Source organism: Leptonotus elevatus, chromosome 17, assembly GCF_054856555.1.
Source record: "Leptonotus elevatus isolate MCC_2025b chromosome 17, RoL_Lele_1.0, whole genome shotgun sequence".
NCBI classification, from domain to species: Eukaryota; Metazoa; Chordata; class Actinopteri; order Syngnathiformes; family Syngnathidae; genus Leptonotus; species Leptonotus elevatus.
This window is the reverse complement of record NC_141255.1, coordinates 6,641,227-6,663,068: the sequence shown is the minus strand read 5'-3', so window position 1 is coordinate 6,663,068 and position 21,842 is coordinate 6,641,227. Positions and strand designations below refer to the sequence as shown.

The 21,842-nt window shown below is 45.4% G+C and overlaps 2 protein-coding genes across 2 annotated transcripts; one reads left to right on the top strand and one right to left on the bottom strand.

Moving 5' to 3' along the window:
• The first annotated feature begins 169 nt into the window (after positions 1–169).
• Positions 170–13,826, top strand: acin1b (apoptotic chromatin condensation inducer 1b). The gene is made up of 17 exons (XM_086058492.1): positions 170–342; positions 1,320–1,385; positions 1,490–1,601; positions 1,849–1,919; positions 2,293–3,348; positions 3,598–3,671; positions 5,559–5,679; positions 8,453–8,498; positions 8,582–8,730; positions 8,876–9,031; positions 9,110–9,266; positions 9,332–9,477; positions 9,836–9,943; positions 10,018–10,125; positions 10,225–10,585; positions 11,445–11,542; positions 12,581–13,826. The coding sequence occupies exons 1-17, from the start codon at positions 208–210 to the stop codon at positions 12,890–12,892; spliced, it is 3,276 nt and encodes a 1,091-aa protein (XP_085914618.1). The 5' UTR covers positions 170–207; the 3' UTR covers positions 12,893–13,826.
• A 75-nt stretch (positions 13,827–13,901) lies between these two features.
• On the bottom strand, positions 13,902–20,898 carry ajuba (ajuba LIM protein). The gene is made up of 9 exons (XM_086058494.1): positions 20,642–20,898; positions 18,950–20,564; positions 16,607–16,708; positions 16,468–16,535; positions 16,344–16,406; positions 15,696–15,826; positions 15,566–15,617; positions 14,504–14,572; positions 13,902–14,412 (listed from the first exon to the last, which is right to left on the bottom strand). The coding sequence occupies exons 2-9, from the start codon at positions 20,268–20,270 to the stop codon at positions 14,296–14,298; spliced, it is 1,923 nt and encodes a 640-aa protein (XP_085914620.1). The 5' UTR covers positions 20,271–20,564; positions 20,642–20,898; the 3' UTR covers positions 13,902–14,295.
• Between the last annotated feature and the right edge of the window lie 944 nt (positions 20,899–21,842).

Below are 21,842 nucleotides of genomic sequence, written 5' to 3'. Positions count from 1 at the left end.
GAAGAATTTGTATTTACCTTTTGAAATTTAGTTGTGGCTTGTTCACGGAACGAAGTTTTCCGGAAATTGCCGAACTATGACGCCGCTCGTCGGTTTCTGTACGCCCTTGAACTGACAGTTGAGCCGTTCCGAGGTTTTCCGGAAAGTGCCGAACTATGACGGAGAGCGCCAACCGAAACGACGCTTGTCGGGAGTACTTTCGACAAGATGGCGGACGAGGATATTACGCTTGATGGACAGCCTTTACAATCCCTCAGAGTCGCGGATTTGAAAGCCGCGCTGGAGCAGAGAAACCTGTCCAAAAGCGGGGCGAAGAACAAACTCATCCAGCGACTGAAGGGGGTGAGTTCAGTGACTAAGTGTGCGCCTTGTGTGGAGTGTGGACAAGTTTACTAGCAGTAGGCTGGCGGAGGAGTGAGGAGGAGAAGTGGGGCTGGAGGGTCTTAACGGTGTGTGACGGCTTGAAAGCGGGAAGAAGTAAGCAAGTCGTGTCGGTGCCAAATACAGCACATTAACACTTGGAACGGTGTACTGTAATGGTGGACGTTGGTGGACGTCGCCAGAACGGCTAAGCTAACAGCGAGCCTCGCTTCGCGGCTGAATTGGTAACTAGTTATGGGGCACCGTGTTGCACAGTTGGAGTGTGCACCTGTCAAGTGGAGGCCTAATCCGCACGGAAACCAGCGAACAGCCGCTCTTCGTGAACCTAAAAACAAAAACGAAATAAACAACCACTCGTGTCGTGTGGGCCCACGTTGTTATGTTTGTTGTTTGCTGCGGCCGTATCAAGGCCACGGAGCACGGTTTACATGTGAACTCGAATTACCACAACCAAACCGTGCACGGTACATAGCTCTTGACATGGGGGTCCGCAATTTACGACGCTCTTCCGTTCATACGATGACGGCGTAATATGGACGTATCATGGAGCTCGCCATAGTCTGTCCCTGTACTACGCTAACGTAGAACGTTAAAATGTACATTACATAACCATGTCTCATATCTAATCGTAATTATAGTCAAAATTGTATGAAAAACATTTCCAGGGACCAGAACATAAACATTTAACGGTCAAATAACTCACGTATGCTAAGTTATGATTACAGTAAATACAGTATGTGTATGGAAAAATCTTATAACAGTCACGTTAAAAATAGTAAGCACTTAGTGTGCCCTTTTTTTTATTACTAACTTATGCTAACACAGTAAAGTCATAATTACAGCAAATATTAAGCACTTCCATCCCATAAATATAAAATAATAAATGAAAAAAACATTTATTCCTTCTTTATCTGATGGTATTTTACTGTTTCATGCAGGCACTGATGCTGGAGAACCTGCAAAAGTCATCCACCTCTCACAGCGGACGGCAGCCCAACTCTCAGGTAGTGCCGATTTAATTATTTTGGTCCTTTTTTCAAAAGCATTCTATAGACCACTTTTTGTTTTTTGTTGCACGCCACAGATATATTCTTTATTCTTGTTGCAGATCGGGGAGGAGATGAGCCAGAATAGCTTCATCCAACAGTATCTGGCCAAGCAGCAGGAACTCCTCCGTCATAGACTGGAGAGAGAAGCCCATCTTGAGGAGGGGAATGATGGTATAACAAGCTCTTAAACACACTCTGTCCTAGATTAAATAAGATCATTGTTCCGTTAGTTTGAATTGGAAGCTGTTAAAAGTGACTTGAGGCATTACAGAAACAGCAGAAAAATAGGTGACTTTTTTTAGTGAATAGTTTCAGGTATGTTCTAAAGTTAAATTTGCAAGTTCGTGAACGATGATTCCCAAAGTAGAAACTGATGCAGCTACTAGCAATAGCTCTTTTTCTTCTTTCCGCTTGACAGAAAGCCCAGCAATGCCAGAAGAGGAGGAAGACCAGTCAGACAACGACAGCTCATCCTGTGTCTCTGACAAGGTCGGTGTCCCACATGTTGACGAGTACAGTGGTTTATAAACACTTAACACTAAGCGCCACCTAAAAAACAGCTAGCTTTTCAAGTATGCCGTACCAAAAACGAGGCAGAGGGTTTATTCCCCAAAATAACATTATTGTAAGCCACTGAAACATTATGCACAGGATGAACATTAACACTATGGTTCAGTTAAAATATATTGTGAATAAATACATTAATGTATTGAATGCATTGCACTTTAAAGTTAAATGACAACTGAGCTATACTTAAATAATGTAGTCATCCCTCACCATATTACCGCTATTAACGCTTTAAGAATCACTCGACTAGTAATTCAGTGAACTCAGTCTAACGTATGAATTTTTGCCAAAGCAGAATCCGCCTGTGGCAGAGAGGGCAGGATCTCTGAGGGGTGAAGTGGCGACGTCACATAAGCCCGATGGTGCCGCTGATCACCTGGAGGCTCCGGAAGCTCCCAGCGCAAAGCTGCAGAGGGCTACCTTTCCTCAAGGACACAAGGAGCCGCCGGCCCCCTCTCCTCCCCGCGCCGTGGCCTCTCTGTCGGTGCGCGTTCTGGGCCAACCGGACCGCCAAGGACTGCCCCCGGCCCTGTCCAGAGCCCAAGAGAAGGAGGGCGTTGCACCGAGCGAAACCGGATCAGCCCACCCTATCCTCCACCTCAGCCGATCGGCCGGCGTCTCAGCCGGCAGTCAAGTCCATGAGGACAGTGATGACGACGACGATGACAATGATGATAGCGGGGATGACGAGGATTGGGGGCCAGGGCCCGGCGGAGCACGAAAAAGCAACCGGGCCCCTGCGCAGCCTTCACAGATGCCCGCCAGTTCTGTGAGGTCCAAACGCAAGCTTCAGCCTCCACAGCACATCCCGCCACCGCAGCCACACCAGAATTTGATGCAACTGCGCCACCCAACGCCCCCTCCTTCGCCACCCCCTGACCTGTTTCCCCTCCCGGACACTCCCAAGCAGAGCCCACCGGACAACGACGACAAGGAGGGAGAATGCTCCAATGCGCCACGTGGTGTCCCGCCTCACACCTCGCAGAGGCGAGACTCCGACTCGAGATCCCGCTCCAGCAGTCCCGAGCCCCCTGTGAAGCGCAGACTGGGCCCGCTCTCTCTGCTGGTGCACAAGATGGAGTCCGAGGAGGCGCAGACCAGTGCGGGCAACAGCGAGTTTCCAGAGGGGAGCAAGAAGAAAGACAAAGAGCCAAGCGATCGAAAGGAAGAAGACAAGAAAGCGCGAGACGAAGAACAGCTGGACAAGAAAAAGCCGGCAGCTGAGGATAACCGCATGGCCGGAGGAGACTCGGGTTCCTCATCAGATTCGGACTCGCAGTCTGACTCTTCGTCAAAATCGTCATCGTCATCGTCCGTCAGGGTTAAGTCACGTCGTGTGATGCAGCCAAAGGTCAGTGTTTAAGCTAATAGTGATTCCCCAGTATAGATAGATGAACAGAGATACGTTATTTGTAGTCAGTAAATCATCATTTACGAACCAAAGGGAAGTTGGGTCACGATATAGTGGTTGGGTACCACTGCAATAGGGCATAACAAAGATCTGGGAATTTCAGATTTGTTGTTGCCATTTGTGTGACAGCTAAAAAAACGCTTTATTTTCATTTGAATGTGTGTGTGTGTGTCTCTCATCGTGTCACAGAAAGCCGAGCTCGGACAACACGCAGATAAAGAGACAAAGGGAACGGGGACTGAGAAAAAACACCTCCTGAAAAGGTTTGCAGCAACACTCAAGTAGAATTTGCCCAAACCGCTGAAATTGCTGCTAACTGATTGTCTAGGTCTGCTGCCATGTTAGGTGACAGCTAATGTTTGTGCTCAAGGGCTGACAGGCACTTGGTCTTATTTGTTTCTAGTTAACCAATATTTTAATTAGGCTTTTTTTATAAATCAACAATTTAATGTTACTTGTTTATTTTGATAATAATGCTTATGTTTGTATTTTAAATTCTACTATGAACAATTGTGCATCTAGTTCAGGTATTATAGGACTCTTGATCATGAATATGCTCAGTAAGATGGACTACCCCTAGTCTACAGTATGTAAAATGTGATATAACATGACCTGGTGGTCAATTCCTGAAACAAACAGCATGATAAGAGCCAGTCATGCTTGCTTTCCTGTGCCATTTTCTTCCAAACAGGAAAACCATTATTATTATACATATATATTAGATAAAGACAGCATATTGAACACAACTGAATTTGGATTATTTTTTTCAGGTAAGTAGAGTCTGTTGTAGCTTAGAGGTCATATTATCCATGAATTATAAAGATACATTTGTTCTTGTGTGGGGCAAAGCGAGGTACAAGTGCTTAGTACATCTGCCTGTGTGTCAGCATAGTCTCCTCTCCATCCTTTGTGTGGAGGTTGCATGTGTGTGCTTCCTCCCCCATTACAAAAACATGGAAGACTCAAAATTGTCCGTAAATTTGAGTGGTTGTTGTTTTGTATGTACCCTGCGTAATGCGTTATAGTTGAAGATGGTGAGCAGAATAGAAAATGGACGGACTTCTGTTGTTGTATCTGTGCCTGAACAAAACTATTTGATTATAGTTATTGCTTTTTAATTCGCCATTACACACGCTATGGTTGTTTTGTAAACAAACACCAAGAACCGAAAGCTTTTATAATCTAAACTAAAGAAGTCGTGGGATTTTATAACTTGTTCTATTTTTGGTCAGGCATGTCTTGGGACGCCGTATCACTGGATTGGCTGTCGCCTTTTTTCTCTTGAATGGGCCCTCATCTTCCTCCTGTTACATTGGTGTAATTTTTGCTTGTAGCTAACGGCGGCACCCGGCCTTTAATTAATTACAAGGGTATTAGTAATATTGTCGTATGTTTGTATCAAGGTTTAAGAGTCGCTAATGTAACGTTTATTTTGCGGGTGAGATCGCTATATAATTGGGTGCGTGTGTTCGTTTTTTCTTTTTTTACTTGACGCCGCTTTCACTAGCCAACATGGCTAGCATGCCCACATTGCATCCTTGATCGCGACGCAGTAATTAGCTGTGCTGTGATCGAAACCCCTCCGACAGGAATCCATTTTTGGAAAACCCTCTGCGGACAGGGACGATCGCTTAGCGCGAGTGTGGTTCGTTTCTGTCGGGCATCCCTTCTTCGAGACAGGCGGGAATGTTATCCGAGGCTAACAAAAACGGGTAAGAATGGGAGCGAGCCAGAGGGCGACACTGGGTGGTGGTGATGGATTGGGAGCATGTGGGAAAAGCGACGGGCGTCTTTTGTTGTTTGAAGTAGTGGCCACTGTTTATTTTCAATCTTAAATCATTCGGACGTCAATCCGTCGTTCTCAGGAGCCATGTGCAAGTAGTCCCACTGTTGGCATTAGAGCAGATGAGGGTAGATGGGGCCCAACACACTAATTGCTTATGTTAGTTACGCTATTGTGTTTAGTAAGAGTTTAAGAGTTAGGGTAATATTGAGATTGGGTTGATTTGATCTTGTTTTCTACAACAGTTGTTTAGCTAACCCATGTATCCTATTCTGGGCAACTACTATAGAGAGTGAATAAATAATCCCCATTGATAATACGTGTTATAGACCCATATGACCTTTTTTTCCCCCTGATCTTCTGGCAGGGAGGTGTCGGAGCCTAGCGAAGCGGCTATGTCGGAGGTGGAGCCCCGCTTGGAGAGCGGAGATGGGCGGCAATCCGCACCGGGCACTGAGCCCGTCGATGGCGAGGGCTGCCTGGAGGAGGTATGGCTGGCCAAGAAGGCCGAGTGTTTGGTCATCTCCCGCTAAAACCTTGCATTGTCATTCACGAATGAGCATGATTAGTTGAAACAAGGTTCACTTCAAACCAACACAACTTGGAGAAGAACCCAAGTACAGTGGTACCTCGATTTACAAGTGACCAGACTTACTGTTTTACAATATATGAGCCGTCGCTATACAAAACAAAAAAATGTTTTAAACAAAACAAAACTTTGCCCTATTGTTCCGCTAGTGTAATACTAAATCACAATGCAGAAATACGTAGATGGGCTAACACTAGTATGGATGTTGCAATGTTATAACCCTTTAACCAACTGATTCTTGAACACAAAATGTGCAGCAACATACTTAGACGATATAAAAATGTTCACAGCCATATACTCTTTATTCTTGGTGAATAAACGGCTGATGCAGCGTAGGTGACATTATTTTGTTTTTATCCAAGCCAAGTGATGCATGTGAAGAAGCTTTACAATACCAACCGGCTTAATATAATTTTTTTTAAATAATTGTTACTGTATTATTTTAAAGTGTAATACTGGGAAGGTATTTTGTTGCAGAACAAATTAAACTCGAATCAAGGCACCACTGTACTATTGGGTAATTCTTATCCAGTTTTTGCTGTGGCGATTCATTGCGTTTACTTTTAACCCAACTAATTACCCATAATGCTCCCAATCGGCCCATGAGTGCAGACGCCGGGTAGTTAGCTCATTCAAACCACGCCGCCCGAACTGCATGTCCCACATTGAAGGGCTTGTTTGTCTTGTAGCATTGTGCTTTCACTATTTGCTTAAAGTTGCACTTCAGATGTTTATATCAGGAGGTAACTTGGTCTAGTCAGTAGTCTCAAGAAATCTATTTTTTTAAGCATTTAATGAGTGGTGGGGTGTGTAGTGATGCATCATGGCTTCTTTCTTGCCTCTTTTCTTTCTCTTTCCTTCTTGAGTCTTTTGTATCCCCTCATGAACGCTTCTCTCTTAAATATATTTATGGTGTGATTGTTGTTTTAAAACCACATTGATTGCTTTGTTATGAAGGTGCCCATGCCTCTTCCATTGCCCCTAATGGTACAAGCTGCGTACTACTACTACCACCACCACCACCTCCACCAACAACACCTCCTCCTCTCCTCCTACTCCTCCTTCAACTCCTGTCCCGATATGCCTGAATGCGTCGCTGCTGCCTGAGTTAGGTGCAGAGTCTGCAACCGCTTGTGGCACTGAATAAAGTCTGAGCCACAAGCAGGAACTGGATCGCACGTCAGACCAGCAGCAGCAGTGGCATCCATGGTAACTGCAAACCCCAGTTGTCACGGTAACCTTGCCTCGAGACTTGGAAGCTGAACTGAACTGGACTGTACCCTTGTGGTGCTGATATACAACAATGGACAGAGGGATGGTGTGCCGTCCAGATGCCTTCTTGTTTTGTGACACTGGACTGAACGTCAACCACAAGTCAAATGTGGATATTTCTCCCACTTTCAGAATGGAAATAAGTCTTGTTATGACACTATCAAATGCGGTTTGGATGAAGCTGCATGGACATCTTGAACAAACTTCCAATGGACATAAAGCCGTGGAAATGTCATTTGTTGGCTGGACTTGCTGGGTGTGTAGCCAAGATTTTCTGGATTGGACTTGAATGCTGTGAAAGCGTCGTTTCTGCCTCTATGACGTCTTTCCGCCCCCAGCTTGGCACCTTTTTGAGTTCTCCCACATGTACTGCTTCCTGGATTACAATTCTGAATGCCACAAATGGCTTATTTTTTATCGTTTCAATTCTTCAGATGGCTTTTTTAATTCTTTTCCCCCCCTAATTTTTGAGACCATACAAGGACTTTCCAAAAGACTCACAATGGACTTGTACTTTGCCTGCAGAATCAAGGACATTAAAGTGAACCTGTCCCCCTGACCCCTTCCCAAGGACACAATTGTGACTTTGTGAACAGCCATTGATGAACAAATGCAGCAGTCCCCCTTCAAAGACTAAAAGTTCACCCCAGTGATCAGTTCCTGCACACTCAAATCGAGGCATGCCCCCACTCCTCCGTCTTCCCCGATTGGATCCTTGTTGCCTAGATACAGTGCACAGGGTCGTGCGGTTGGGCCCTAGTCGAGCCAGTAAGGAATCAGGTGTCAAATGGTACCAGGCAATCACTTTTCACCATTTAAATTGTCTATTTGCGAGAGGAATTAACATTCCTCATTGTAATTCACAACAATTTTTTTGATACTGCAGTTTCATTTGTGATAGTCTGACTCAAGTGGTAGTGCTAAAAGTCTGCAGTCTATTGTTGAATATGCAAATCCTTTGTGACTCCAAGGCTCAGTTTTCCACCTCTGCTTCAATGAACACAATTTGAGGAATTTTTCACGTAGAATGGCTTCTAATGACCTGACAGTTTTTTAAATTACTTAACGCGCAGTTGAAACTTAAAAGTAAATTCAATTATATTTAAAATGGAATATGCAGAAAATGTGATGTGAACACACTCAACTAGTTTGTCACATACACAATTGCACGTGTGTATAACACATATAAGTAGTATTTCAATAGTTTTATGTTTGTGTCCTTGAGCAGAGGCGGAACACTGATTTCTCTGGGCTCTCCTCAGGCATTTTTTTTAACCCCCAAAAACTCTTCCTCGCCACATTTTCTTGTTTGACCTGTTGCCTGTTTTAAGTTCCCATCTCACCCCACACCCCTTTGGGGTTTCTGTATGTTCTTTTTCTGTCTTTCCTTCGCTTTTCAGAGCACCACTCCAAAGGCTTTTGCTGCTCGCAAGATCTCCCTGACCAGTAGGTGGACGGCAACGGATTACCCCGAGGTTCTAGTTTCTGCCCCTGCTTTTTCTCTGATTTGACTGTGGCTCTTTCCGCAGGCAACAAGATGATGCCACCTGTCAATGCCGATGGAGGAGCGGGAGATGCCGACACTGGAGTTGCAGCGGGGCGAAAGAGGCGTTGGGGCTCCAGCACAGCGGCCACTGCCAAGAAGCCGTCCATCAGCATCACGACTGACTCACTCAAGGTGGGGCAAATAAAGAAAACTCTCATTTAGGGATAGAACGGTTTGTGAGTGGCAAGCAGAGCTCATCCACGGTCATGATCATGTTCATCGTTCTCAATTTGGTTTCTCATAATTTCTCAATCCTGTCCTTGTATGTGCCCCACAGTCTCTAATTCCAGATATCAAAATAGCCCACGAGGCTGTGGTGGACCTGCACCCAGAGGAGCTGCAGCTATCCGGGGATGAAGACAACAGGGACAACAGGGACAATGGCCAAGGAGACAATGACGACGGTCTTAAGATCCGACGCACGGTTACACAGGTAAGTGAGCCATTTGAACAGCGGTGGCGGTCTTTTGTCTGCCGACCTGTGACTATTGCGTGTGCACGTCCTCTCTAGGTGGTCCCCGGGGACAGGCAGGAGAACGGGCGGGGCGACGAGGAGGAGGACATGGAGACGGCGCAGCAAGAAATCCCGCGGCCAACCCTTGTAGACCTACCCAAGCAAACTTCTCCAGAGAAGCCATCAGAGAAGATTGACGGAGAGCTGAAGAAAGGTGAACATTCGGAACATCTTACTCAAAATCTCTGAGCTCTCTATTCACGCTTTTCTCGTCCTAAGCTTCCCCCAACGACGGTTTGGTGCGTCGCTCCATCAGTCAGCAGCGGTCCGGTGTGTCCATCACAATCGATGACCCTATCCGCTCCACGCGGCAGCCTTCACCGCCCCGCGGCAAACTTTCAAATATCATCCACGTGACCAACCTGGTAAGTTTGGAACAGAAGATCATGCGCGGTGTCTCACTATAACAGGTGTGGGCAAACTTTGGTGCTCACAGATTTGCCTTTGTCATTCGTAGAAGAAAGTATATAATGTTAAGGTTCAAAATAAGTGGGTTTCACATTGCAGTTGGCGAGTTAAAATTCACATTTTGCACCTCAATAAAACACCTTGAATAGCCGAACTGCGGAGACTCCCAAAAAGCTGATCTTGACCCACGCATGATAACGTTGCTAATTAAAATTTAACAATGTAATATCTTTTTTTTTTTTTTCATTTTGATAACTAATTCATTGAGTGTTTTAATTTGCCACAACCACATTTGTTGATTTTGCTCATTCAAAGGTACGACCGTTCACGTTGGGCCAGCTCAAAGAGCTGCTGAAGCAGACAGGGAGCATGGTAGAAGAGGGCTTCTGGATTGACAAGATCAAGTCTCACTGCTACGTCACGGTCAGGCGCCGACGCTTCTACTCAAGTTTAGATGTTTGTCCCTGGGCTAATGGTCCTCTTTCCGCCATTTCCAGTACGTTACAACAGAGGAGGCGGCGGCTACCAGAGAAGCTCTTCATGGAGTCAAATGGCCACAGAGTAATCCCAAAGTGCTCAATGTGGACTTCTGTCAACAGGATGAGGTAAAGGTTGCACACGTACCGATTGGCACACATGCCAATACTGACCAGTATGTAGGAAGTAGCACATTCCCGTTTTTCTTTCTGTTCTCCCATGCGCAGCTCGACTTCCACAAAGGTTTGTTGAAGCCGAACCGCGTGGAGCCGCAAGTCCCCCAGCCGGTCCCGCCGCCACAGAGCCGGCCGCCCCCGCTCATGCCTGAGCGGGACAAGGAACGAGAACGGGAGCGCGATAGGGAACGGGAGCACGGGCCGGTAGCCGTGCGGGACCTGTGGGCCGAGCGGCAGCGGCAAATGGAGCGCCGAGAGCGGGCCCGCGGGGAGCGTGAGTGGGACCGCGACAAGGTCCACGACTTTGCCAGGCCGGGGCCGGACAAGGGCGAGCGTCGCTCCAGGTCCCGGGAACGAGAACGGCGGAGGCGGGAAAGGCCAAAGAGCAAGGAGAGGAAGACTGACAAGAAGGGTGGGTTGATAAATGTATTGTTTCCCATAAAAAAATTAATTAAAAATCCTCTTTCTGGGATTTCTTTTGATTTTTATAATTTTAAAACATCCCCCCCAGCATTAACTTCCATATAAATATTTTTTCTCACAGATAATAAAAAAAATTGTGTCTCCTCGTGGAAATTTAAATGTCTCTTTAGTCTAAACATGTATACAAACACAATCTTTGATAAATTAACATTAACAATGTTCAATAATTTAACAGTAAAATGAGCCATCAAACTCCAAGGAAGGCCATCCAGCTCTCTCACGCTCTTTTTTTCATGTGAAGTTGCCCGGGTGAGGCAAGGCGACCTCTGTAAAATATTTGAAGCCTGGGAAGCACATTCCTCAGGTCAAAAGTTTCCAACGTGTCGATAAATCACTTTCTGTACTTTCTTGTCTCGCGCAAACTAATGTGAAAAAGATTCCGCTCATTGTCCGTTTACAATGTTTCTGTTAACTATCTCCTCAGTGTTCACAGCCATGTTGTAAGTGGAAGTAGTGCTTATCACCGACGATATGCTTTGAACTACAGAGGCCACTAAAATATATATATATATATATATTTGAACACACAAGAAAATCAAGCCTAAAATGTATTGAGTGTTGTGTGCACTGACTACCTCTAGATGGCAGTAATGCCTACAGAATGGAGGTCCAGAGCTGGTGGTGTTAAGAGGGAAGGAACTCAAGTACACTCAGGAGTTTTATCTGTGGCCCTCGAAGGCCATTGTAGGGCTTTAAAGAAACTTGGTATCATTGCCAAGAATGCGCAGCTTTACAAGCAGTCAAGCCAGACTTGTGCAACTGACCTTCCTGTTTTTTGTCACCATCAGAGAAGACAGACGAGCCTCCCGCAAAGCTTCTCGACGACTTGTTCCTCAAGACCAAAACGGCTCCTTGTATATACTGGCTTCCCCTCACTGAAGAACAGGTTGGTGTTTGTCCGTGAGTGAAGCGAATCTGCCTGTATTTGCATACGTTGTCATACATTTCTTATTTTTATTATTGTCTGTGAATTTCAATGGTGTAGGTGAGTTTAATGACCTATACCATGGATGAGCACTTACATTTTGGCAGGGCCACAAATTTTCATCAGCGCTCACTGCTACTCAGGCCACATAGGCCCACGCACTTCCTAGCAAGGTGTATAACAAAAATGCTATTTTAAATTTGGACAAAATGCATGCATATATGCAAAATATGTGCTGTTAACATATTTTATTTTTAGAGTACATTTTTCAATGTATGTATTAAAGATTCACTATCCTAAAACAACAATGGGTTTGACGCAAACCTAACTTAATAACCACATAGGCTACTGTGTGCAGATTTGTATTATCTTTGTAAATAAATATATATAAATATATATATATATAAATATATATATATTTAAAAAAATATATATATATATTTAAATATATATATATATATATATATATATATATATTTTACTATTTAATGGTATTCTTTTTTGTTTTGTTTTTATTCCTGGTTTAATTCAATTTAATAAAGTTTAATTCAGATAGCAGTAATTTGTGTGGTAAGCTGGTCACAGAACCTTGTGTATATTTTAGAGGTGCACTGAGTAATCAATAGCTAGAATTGATTATTAAATTAATGGGTAATTATTTGGAAACTTTTTTTTTTCATGTCTTTGGAGTTTAAGCCTCAGCATTAAGTGTCTTTGTTTTGAATCAAAATAAAACATTTATGAACATCTGCCTCTACTTTGGAAAGCAATGATCGTTTTTATGCGGTTTGTAACCAAACCAGTAAATGAATCATAATTCACTTGTTTGCACATTTATGGCTTTGTCAATTTGAAGTAATGTCCTAGTATTTCATAAAGGGATTGAAATTGTTTTGTTTATTTAATCTGACTAACCACAAAATAATTGCCACATTAATCCATTGTTAAAATAAATATAAGTTGCAGACCCTATATTATTATTATTTTGCCCTCCACCAGGCAGCACAGAGGGTGCTGGAACGCAGCGAGCGGCAAAAGGAGCGAGAGCGGCGGCTTAAGGAGCAGCAAGACGAGCAGGAAAAAGTTAGGGAGGAGCGGAAGAAGGAGAGGCTGAAGGCCCGGGAAAAAGAAGGCAGAGGCGCCAATGGCGCCGCTACGGCGTCCAGCAGGGGAGGTGATGCCGACCAGGAGAAGGAGCAAGGCCGGATCAAAGATGGCGAGCGGAGGCGGGAAGGCGAACGCCGACCCGAACGGCCACCAGTTGGGCGGCGCTCTCGTAGCTGTAGCGACACCCGAGACAGACGCCGCTGAAGCACGCGGAAGAGGGAGGGCAGACTCCCTCGTGATGTGGCGTCCGTTTGGAGGGGGCAGCGTTGTCCTTCTGAGGTTTGGGAGGCCTTTTTTTTTTCTTCAACTTCTGTGGTTCCAGTTTATTCCTCCCAAAGCCCTATAATAAAGTTCAAAATAGACACCCTATCCTTCAAAATGTTTCTCTGAGCAGTTTTAGTGTTTCCAACTTGCTTCAGCACTGATCTTTACAGATGTGAGGGTTCTTTAGTTTTGTTTTTTTACATTTGATCAGTCATGTTGAAACAGAGAAGATGCTATCATAATCTGTGTTTATTTTAAGAGGAAAATTGTTCCCTGTAAAATCCATATATACTTAATTGCAAACAATTAGAGATATTGGACTTTGGGGTGACATTTCAGGGTGATCCTAAAATGCCTTTAAGTGAACTTTTGACTTTCTGAAACTTTAAAATGTCCATATGGTTCAGTAGTTGTAACAAGAATCTGAATGTTGAATTTCGCAATACACTTTGTAATGCTATTCACATTGTGACCTCAAAAAGCAAGACCGCACCAAACAAATTAGCAGACCTGACCATCAAACAGTCAGTGGGAAGAGTCCATTGCGTGAAGAGCAGCTCAATGCTCAGGTTGATAAGGAGAGACTGGAAGAGTCACAGAAGTGCTTGAACCGTTGGACATTAAAAAGTTTGCAGAAAGTGAATAGTTAAGGATCTTCTGCATTTTGGGTTCATCCAGTGAAATTTCTAAAAGCCGCTTTGTGAGTAGGGAATCTAATAGGAAATCCCAATTGTTTTGTCTTTGAATACCCTTAGTTGAAATATGGCTCCATTTTTACTATTTTAACTTTTTTTTAAACTTGATTTTTGTTGCTGCTGAATGTATCACAAGTCATGACAAATAAGTTAATAAATTGAAGTGCTGTCCAACTCAAGCTGGTAAAATCTTGGCCTCTTGCTCTCTAATCTGTGGGGGGGGGGGGGGTGGGGGGGGGGGACTGTCAAGTTCAGAAGCTTCGAAATCTCTTTTATATGAACTCTGAAATGTACAACCACAAAGCAGTCTTATTAAATCTATCATCAGAACACAAACGTGTTATTACAGCATACAGAAATGACAGTAATTGTCCTCAAATTTAACTGGTTTACTTTAACAAAATCTCTTAAAGTGAGATTTAAGTGCAAAATGTTTGCCAACAAAATATGTACAGTTAAGCAGGATCCTTTGTTCTTCTACAGCAAATGAGCAGTAGTCTCTTTCCTGTTCCCTTTTTTTTTTTTTTTGTGACCATACAGTAAAAGTAGAACAACAGCAGGCATGTTAAAGGAGCTGCGGGAATGTCTTGATATCAGCAGTTACATGTTGAGAGGCAAAAGAACCGAAGCACGCGAGGGAGGGGTTCCTCAGTTGTGCGTCGCGGCGCTGCACGCTCGGCTCATGTGACACGGGTGGCAGAGCAGATGAGAGTCCAGTGGGAAGCACTGCGAGCCGGGTTTATCGGAGAGCTGCTTGCCGCACTCCTGCAGGGAGGAGATAAGGAATGCGCGCGGGAAGTGATGTCAGCTTGCGCAAACAAAAGGGGATGGGGGGGTATATGTGCGCATTGCTCACCTCGCAGTGGTAACACTCAAAATGGTAGTCCTTGTTCATGGACACAACCCTGAGGATCTCCTCGCTGCCCTGCAAAACAATTCCAGAATGAACTGCTTTCTGGAGGAATTGCGCGGAACGCTGTAGAAACTTAAAAATGTGAGACTTTTGAAAATTTGAGGTAAAATTGCCATTTTCAAAATGCTTGACATTTTGAAATGATTACATTTCTCTATTCAGTTTAAAATGTTCTCAAATAAAATAGGGAATTTAGATTTCAGAGATTGAACTATTTGACTGTACAGAAATATTGACTTTGCAAAATCTCTCCATTAACTCATTCACTGCCATTGACGGCTATAGACATAAAAAATTAATTTGAACTATTTCTATTAGTTAAAAAAAATCCGCTTTTTTAACAAGAGTATGAAAACCTAAAAAAATATTTTTTATTGTACATTTAGAACAGAGATATGTGATTAATCGTGAGTTAATTTTAGAAGTCATTCGACAAATTACGATTAAAAAATTTAATCACCTGACGCCCCTAATTTTTTATAATCTTTTGTTAAAAATAACAAAACATAATTAAAATTATAAAAAATAAATACAAAATAATAAATAATACATATATATATATATTTTTTTAAAGGCATTATTAAGAAATTTGAAAAATAATTAAAATTAAATTTTTCTTTAAAAAAAAGAATTAGAAAATATTAAAAATTAAGGGCGTCAGGCGAATCAAATTTTTAAACATAATTTAAACTAGTAAAGCATGACTACTAGTTAACTCACGCTTAATCACAAATTGTATCTGTTCTAAATTAACAATAATTTTTTTCCTAGGTTTTCTTTAAAAAAAATTAAATTATTTTTTTTGTACGTTTATAGCCGTCAATGGCAGTGAATGACTTAATTTGGGAATGTTGTGATTTCAAATGTGCAAATCTTTGAAGAGTTACTACTAGCACGGATGTCCGAAATGAGTTAGCATTTGAACGTTGAAATGATTGCGAAATGTGGAAGATGAAGCGTGTCCCAAAAAAAACAAAAGCACTTTGTGGCCGTCATGGCACTCACCTCAGTCGGTAAGATGGGCTGCAAACAGGCAGCACACTTTGGGGCAAAAGTCCTGCAGAAAGGGAAACGACAAAGTTTAGAAAACCAGAAATGGCCAAGTGATGTGAAAGTGTGAACGAGATGCGGATACTTGTTGTAGTCTGCCACGCAGTAGATGTTGCTGTGCTGGTCCACAGTGAACGGCACCCCATCCAAGGCCTTGGCGCACACTACACAGCGGAAGCAGCCGGGGTGATAAGAGTTCCCCAGCGCCTGCAGGATCTGAGGCCAAAACCACAATTTTTTTTTACATTTTTTGGGTCTGCACGTCTGGGAGTTCAAATATCAGGAGTTGAGGAATGCAACTGGTGTCCCTTGGGTCTTTCGCGATCGGTTCCCACCAAGCTGGGAGTGTCAGCATGGAGAATTCGGGATTTGTTCATTCAGAAGCCCGCGACACACCCCTTGGGGAATCGTCTGGATGTTCTCATGTATTCAGAGTTGTGGTTTGAAAACATCCACTTGGAAAAATGCTTTATTTTTAGAAAATGCCACGGGAAAGCAAAAGAGGACATTTCTACAAAACGAAAATGTGGAATTCTTCAAGAAATGGCACTTCTTTTACAGTATAGTTGGAAGCAGTTGAGAAATGGTGACTGTGAATAATTTAATTTGGAATTATGGGAATTCTGTTTACCAGACAATCATGAATGTCCTGAATAAATGTAACATTTAGATCTTGGGACCATTAAATTGTCAAAATTCTCGTTGGGGTTGAGATCATGGGACAACACCTCACCTGTTCCAGAATGAGGTGGCCGCACACGCTGCACTTCTCGGCAGCGGCCTGGAATCCGGAAAACTGCAAAATGCAAGAAAAACAATGAAGAGCTGGCAACAAAGTAACAAAAACTGAATCTCACCATGTAATCTTCTTTGCAGTACACCGAGCCGTTGACGTTGTAGAAGTCCTTGTTTCTCAAGGCGCGTCCTGCAAAAACAAACCAGTTTCAAATCCATTTTGTCGCTGGTTTACTTTTAATATTCATATTTTTGACTCACCGCAGGACACGCAGGTGAAACAGCGCGTGTGGTAAAGGCTGTCCAGAGCCTGGCAGGCATTGTCTGTTCCGTACACACCTTTACCGCACTTGATGCAGGTCCCTAGTGGAGGGGCAGAAATGGGGCGTTTAAGTCCGGGGGTGGGATTTGTGTCGCTCGCTTGATCACACTGCCTGTGGGGGGTTTCACACCCAGGAGCCAGGCCCGTTTACTCAGACGCTGCCGACATTAAAGGGAAATTCCAACACTTCCTGTAAACCTCCTCCACCCATCTTCCTCGGCCTTTAGAGAGGAAACATGTACTCTGCCACAAAATGGTGGGAGTCCATCAGGATGGAGACCTGCTGGTGGTATTGCGAAAAATAAACCAGAAACCATAGCTAGTTTTTAGCTAATTAGGTCAGTCCGAGCGATGCGGTCAAACCAACCCCCACCCCGACCCACTCCACCCCATTCCCTGTGATCTATTCCAGGATCTGCCCACTTTTCTTTTTTCTTATGTGGCTGAGGGAGTGCCACGCAAACGGAGCATTCCTGCACGCCGCTCAATATTGGCACCGCCGGAACACTCAGGTCCTCGAAATAACCCGGCTGGAAAAAGGCGGAGAGACTCGACTTGAAAAAAGGAACAAACGCGCATCTCAGAAAAACGGTTACATTGTTTTTTTTATTCAAACTTAAATAGGACATACAGAATAAGTAATTGCTTGCCTGTCCACCCGTCAAATGTGAAATCGTTCATCTGAAAATGTGTCTGTAGCACACACTTAGTGGTTGAGACGGTTAAGGCGGCTCACGGTATAGCAAAATGCCAAACATCAACCGGAACGCGCACACTCATCAGCTAGATCCGGCCCTCACTATAACATACGCGCTCGCCGGCAAGCCCCAGCACACTGTTATGCATACACTTGCTGGCGAGATGACAAGAGCCAGTCCGCTGAGCGATGTGGGACAGCCAAACAGCAGCCCTAGTGCACCTTTGCCAGGAAGATCCGGCTCCTACTCTCCAGTTCCCGTCATGCATACACTTGCTGGCGAGATGATACTGGCTCGAATGCGCACTCGTTAATAAGATCCAACCCGACTTCAACACACTCACCGGTGAAATCCAGCCTGCACATTTACATCTGTCTGCTACGCATACACTTGCTGGCAAGTCCATGTCTAACATCACAGGCTGGATGTCCCCGGTGAATGTGTTGAAGTGGGAGTTGGATCTCACAGAGTATGGGCATTCCAGCCAGTGTCATCTTGCCAGTAAGTGTGTGCATAACAATAAACTGGAGCTCTATAGCGAGTGTGCTGAAGTGGGGGGTTAGATCTCACTGTCTAGTGTGCGCATTACATCCATTGTCATCTCGCCAGCAAGTGTATGCATAACAGGTACTGGAAGGAGCTGCATTCCGGTTGCCGACTCTCTCCGGCAAGTGTATGAGGAAAACCAGGCTGGATCTTGCCAGCGAGTGTGTACTGCATCCACCTGCTCTCTTCTATTTGCGGAAGCACAGCCCAAACCATGGTCAAAGGAAGGAGGGGAAAAAAGGACTAAACTCATGGTTCCACATACACTTGCAGACGAGATGACGAAAGTCAAAGCTCATATTTCTTCCCAATAGGCAAAGTGCTACGCCGGTGCGCGTCCCCTGAGGGAACGCATACCTGAGCAGAAAAACAGGCTGCAGCACACCGCCCCTGCATCCACACACACACACACAAATGGAGCATTACTATGGCCTGAAGTCACCAGGGGAAAACACACCCTGCCAAAGAAACAGCTCACACACACACACACACATTCATCCAGCCACCGTAACGCACACAAACACAACACACACTGGGCCCTACGCAACCTTGTGTGACTCACACTAGTGGCTGGCGTTTATATCCCAACCATGCAATTTTCTCCAAGAGTGTTATTTTGAACCGTGGATGCCCAGCATCAGGTAACTGCAAGCAAACCTAGAAAGGGTTTTTACGATACCGTCTCATGAAAAGTCCATAATACTAGCGTGAAAGGGCCCGTCTTCAACTTGTGCGGATCAGTTTTTAAAACATGTCGGCATGTCCCAGCAGGTTCCATGCGGTTGAGACAGCAATGTGGCGGAAAAAATTAATGAACTTCACCGGAAATTGGGGCACTGTGTGACCTTGAGTGCACCTCTGGCCAAAGCCAAAGTGCAGCAGGTTTTTTTACTTGCTGGTCCTGGATTTGCCACCACTGCTCTTGACCTGCTCAAGATAACTTCCGGTGTTGCGTTGGCGCCATAAAACTGACGTCACTTTGTGTTAGTTAGCATTTGTCTGCAATCTGAGCAACTTGAAAAGTAAAATTGGTCTTACCAAAGAATTCCTGACGATTCTCTGCGGCGTCTCGTCCGGCGGTAGCCCCGAGATCCTCCTGAGCCTTGAGCGGTGGCACGTTGGCCGACGACGGTCCAAGCGCCGCGCCGGGTTTGGTCAGAGCCACAGAGTGTTCTTTCAGCATCAAGCCCTCCAGGAGACCCCCGCCTTCGAGAGCCGCATCTCTCAGAAGAAGCCGGGTCAGCTCTTCTTGGTAGCGCGTGCCGGGCAGGTCAGAGTGGCGGCTCTTCTCGCCGAGCGCGACGCCGCCTTCTTTGCTTCTCGCCCCCGATCGCTGCTCATCCCACCACTCGGGGCCCGCCTGGTAGCACGCCGCGGCCGGACTTCCCACCGCGGGTGGGTAGGAGTGCCGACTGTCGTAGGCGCCTTGGCGCATGCCGCCGTCCAGGTATTGAGTCCAGGCCTCCACGGGGGTCCTTCCGTACACGGGCCCCGTCTGCAAGGAAGGGGACTGCTGCTGAGGTGGGATCGAGTACCGGGAGTCGTAGCCCAGGCTGATTCCGCTGGTTCGGTTGCTGCTGCAGCGGCTCCCCATGGGACTGCCGCTCCCTCCGCCACCTCCACCTCCGCTGGCCGTACTCGAGGCAAAACTGGATCGGGGGCTGACCAGCACAGACTCCTGGAGGCTGAAGGATGAGCACGGACTCAGAGTGGGCCCAGGGGGATAGAAGAAACCATCAGCCGGACGTAGCGGCGGATGAGACAAGGACGCGGGTCTCTGGCTCTCCCACAGTTCGCTCCCTGTGCTCAGGCGTTTGTAGAACAAAGCCTCCTGAAGGGAAAGCCGCTTGTGTCTCTCCGGTTCTGAAAGGTAGCCAGTCTCTGCCGTGCCTCTCGGAGCTGAACCGTAGCCGACGGTAGTGGGATACGGGGGTGGCGGCGGTTGGGAGAGGAGCTGCTGCCTTCGAACCAGCTGCTGGAGCTCCAGGGAGTAGCGGCGCTGGTTCAGGGACGCCTTGTGACCCGGAGCCTCGCACTCGGGGCCTGGGCCAGACTCTCGCCTCAGGTGGGAATCCAGGCCTTCGCCCAGGTAACATGAGGCCCTTTGCTGGGGGGAGCGACGCCTCAACGGAGCCAACGTGGAGGGGTGAGACGCTTGTTCTCCGTCCGGCTGTACACACGACGGCTGAGGAAGCTGAGAGGGAGCCATTACCAGACCGGCACTGCCGCCGCTGTTGTTCCCGTTACTGTTGTTGGCATTCCCAACCGCATCATGTTTCTTCTTGGAGCTGTGGAACTTGACGCTGCCCGAGTCTGTGAGCTTCAGCTTCTCCAGCAACTTGCTTATTGGCCGATCCATGACGAAAAACACTTTTCCCCACTGTTCTTAAACACTCAAATGCAGCTCAAAAATGACTACACTGAAATGATTAACTGCAGAAAATAAATAGTTAGATAAATAAAGCAAGGGAAGGACTCAAGACATGACTTAAATCTTACTACTTTGCCATCATGTAGACAACCTACTGGCGCGGGTCAGAGGAAGCACACATCCAGGACACTTCTAGCGGTCGAGGGCCTCCTTTGTGGACCCTCGCGTGGCTCCACATCTGCATCGTCCCAAGTCTTGCTAAACTCTACTTTTGACTATGTGCTGGGAAAGTGTACTTCGTTTCATTGGTTTGCAAAAAGTGATACTAAAGACAACAGATCCGCCTGTGCACGACTCACCCGACTCCTGCCATTCATCCCAGGAATTTAAAAAAACAAAACAAAAAAAACCTCACGAGTAGTCCACAGAAAACATACGCATTCCTCAACCCCGTCCAGCAGCGGAGAAATTCTGAAAGACAAGGAGAACTCTGTTCTACCGACTCGTTTCCGTCTCAAAAGACCTACTCGGTATAAATAAAATCCCTCCCAGAGTGCATTGCACGGTCGACAACTTTCTTTCTTTCTTTCTTTCTTCCCCTAAATAATGACTTACCTCCCCCTCTTTTCTATAACAGTCAGGCTAGCTCTGAGTAGGTTAGCTAAGTAAGGTTATGTATTTTCAAACTAAAATGAACATCACTTTAGTTCCGTTAAAAACAAATAGACAGCTGCACTGTTTATTTTATTTTGAAGGAAAACCCATGACTCGGTCGTTCCATCGCCGTCTCGCTTGACGCTTCCGTCGTTTCTTTATCAGTCAACGGCGGCGGCTTGTTACCCCCTTCTTAGCCCCCCCTCCTTTGCTAACCGGAACACCTCATACGATTTAATACGAGTCCTAATGTTATATTCTTGTTCGACACATCGCTTTCCAACTTCATTTGACGTAAAGAGTTCTCAAAAGAACCGAGGCGGTGCTTTCTTTGTGTGGCACTATTTGATTGTACCAGCAGCCTGTGGAATGCGCGGAGGCACACTGTGGGAGTAAGGCGGCCTCCGGGGACTCGGGGAGAGATGGAGCCCTTCACCCCAGAGTCACCCCCGCCGCCGTCGGCCTCAAAGCACACTCGCCCCGTTCGCCTCGTCGTTTCGCCCGAGCCTGCGAGTGGCAACTTGTCTGAAAAGCTAACAGAGGAATTCTTCTGGGCTTTAGTGTCGCCGCCATTCCAAACAATACTTTGTAGAGCAGCAAATACGTTAACAACGAACGATTTTCATCGGGAAGCACGTTATGTTTATAACCTACTTATATAAAGCATTTTTTTTAACTACTTGCCAATTTTACACAGACATTAAACCCTTAAAAAAAAAATCCACCTACATTCTGTTTGTGTAATTAAATATGTTCCCAACACTGCTTTAAAAAAACACACCCAAAAAGTACATAACCTATTCTGCCCAAGATTTATTAGACATGAAGAGAAACTCGAGGTAAATTGCAAAATGTTCTATATGCCCCTACTAGTCTAAACATTGTACTCTTATTTATACTGTAGAA

Excerpts from the sequence above, each read along its gene's own strand:
- acin1b (XM_086058492.1), top strand. The coding sequence starts at position 208 with ATGGCGGACGAGGATATTACGCTTGATGGACAGCCTTTACAATCCCTC. Across the intron at positions 1,920-2,292 it reads CATCCTGTGTCTCTGACAAG|AATCCGCCTGTGGCAGAGAG; the intron begins GTCGGTGTCCCA and ends TTGCCAAAGCAG. Across the intron at positions 3,672-5,558 it reads AAAAAACACCTCCTGAAAAG|GGAGGTGTCGGAGCCTAGCG; the intron begins GTTTGCAGCAAC and ends ATCTTCTGGCAG.
- ajuba (XM_086058494.1), bottom strand. The coding sequence starts at position 20,270 with ATGGATCGGCCAATAAGCAAGTTGCTGGAGAAGCTGAAGCTCACAGAC. Across the intron at positions 16,536-16,606 it reads TTTCACCTGCGTGTCCTGCG|GACGCGCCTTGAGAAACAAG; the intron begins GTGAGTCAAAAA and ends TTGTTTTTGCAG. Across the intron at positions 16,407-16,467 it reads ACTGCAAAGAAGATTACATG|TTTTCCGGATTCCAGGCCGC; the intron begins GTGAGATTCAGT and ends TGCATTTTGCAG.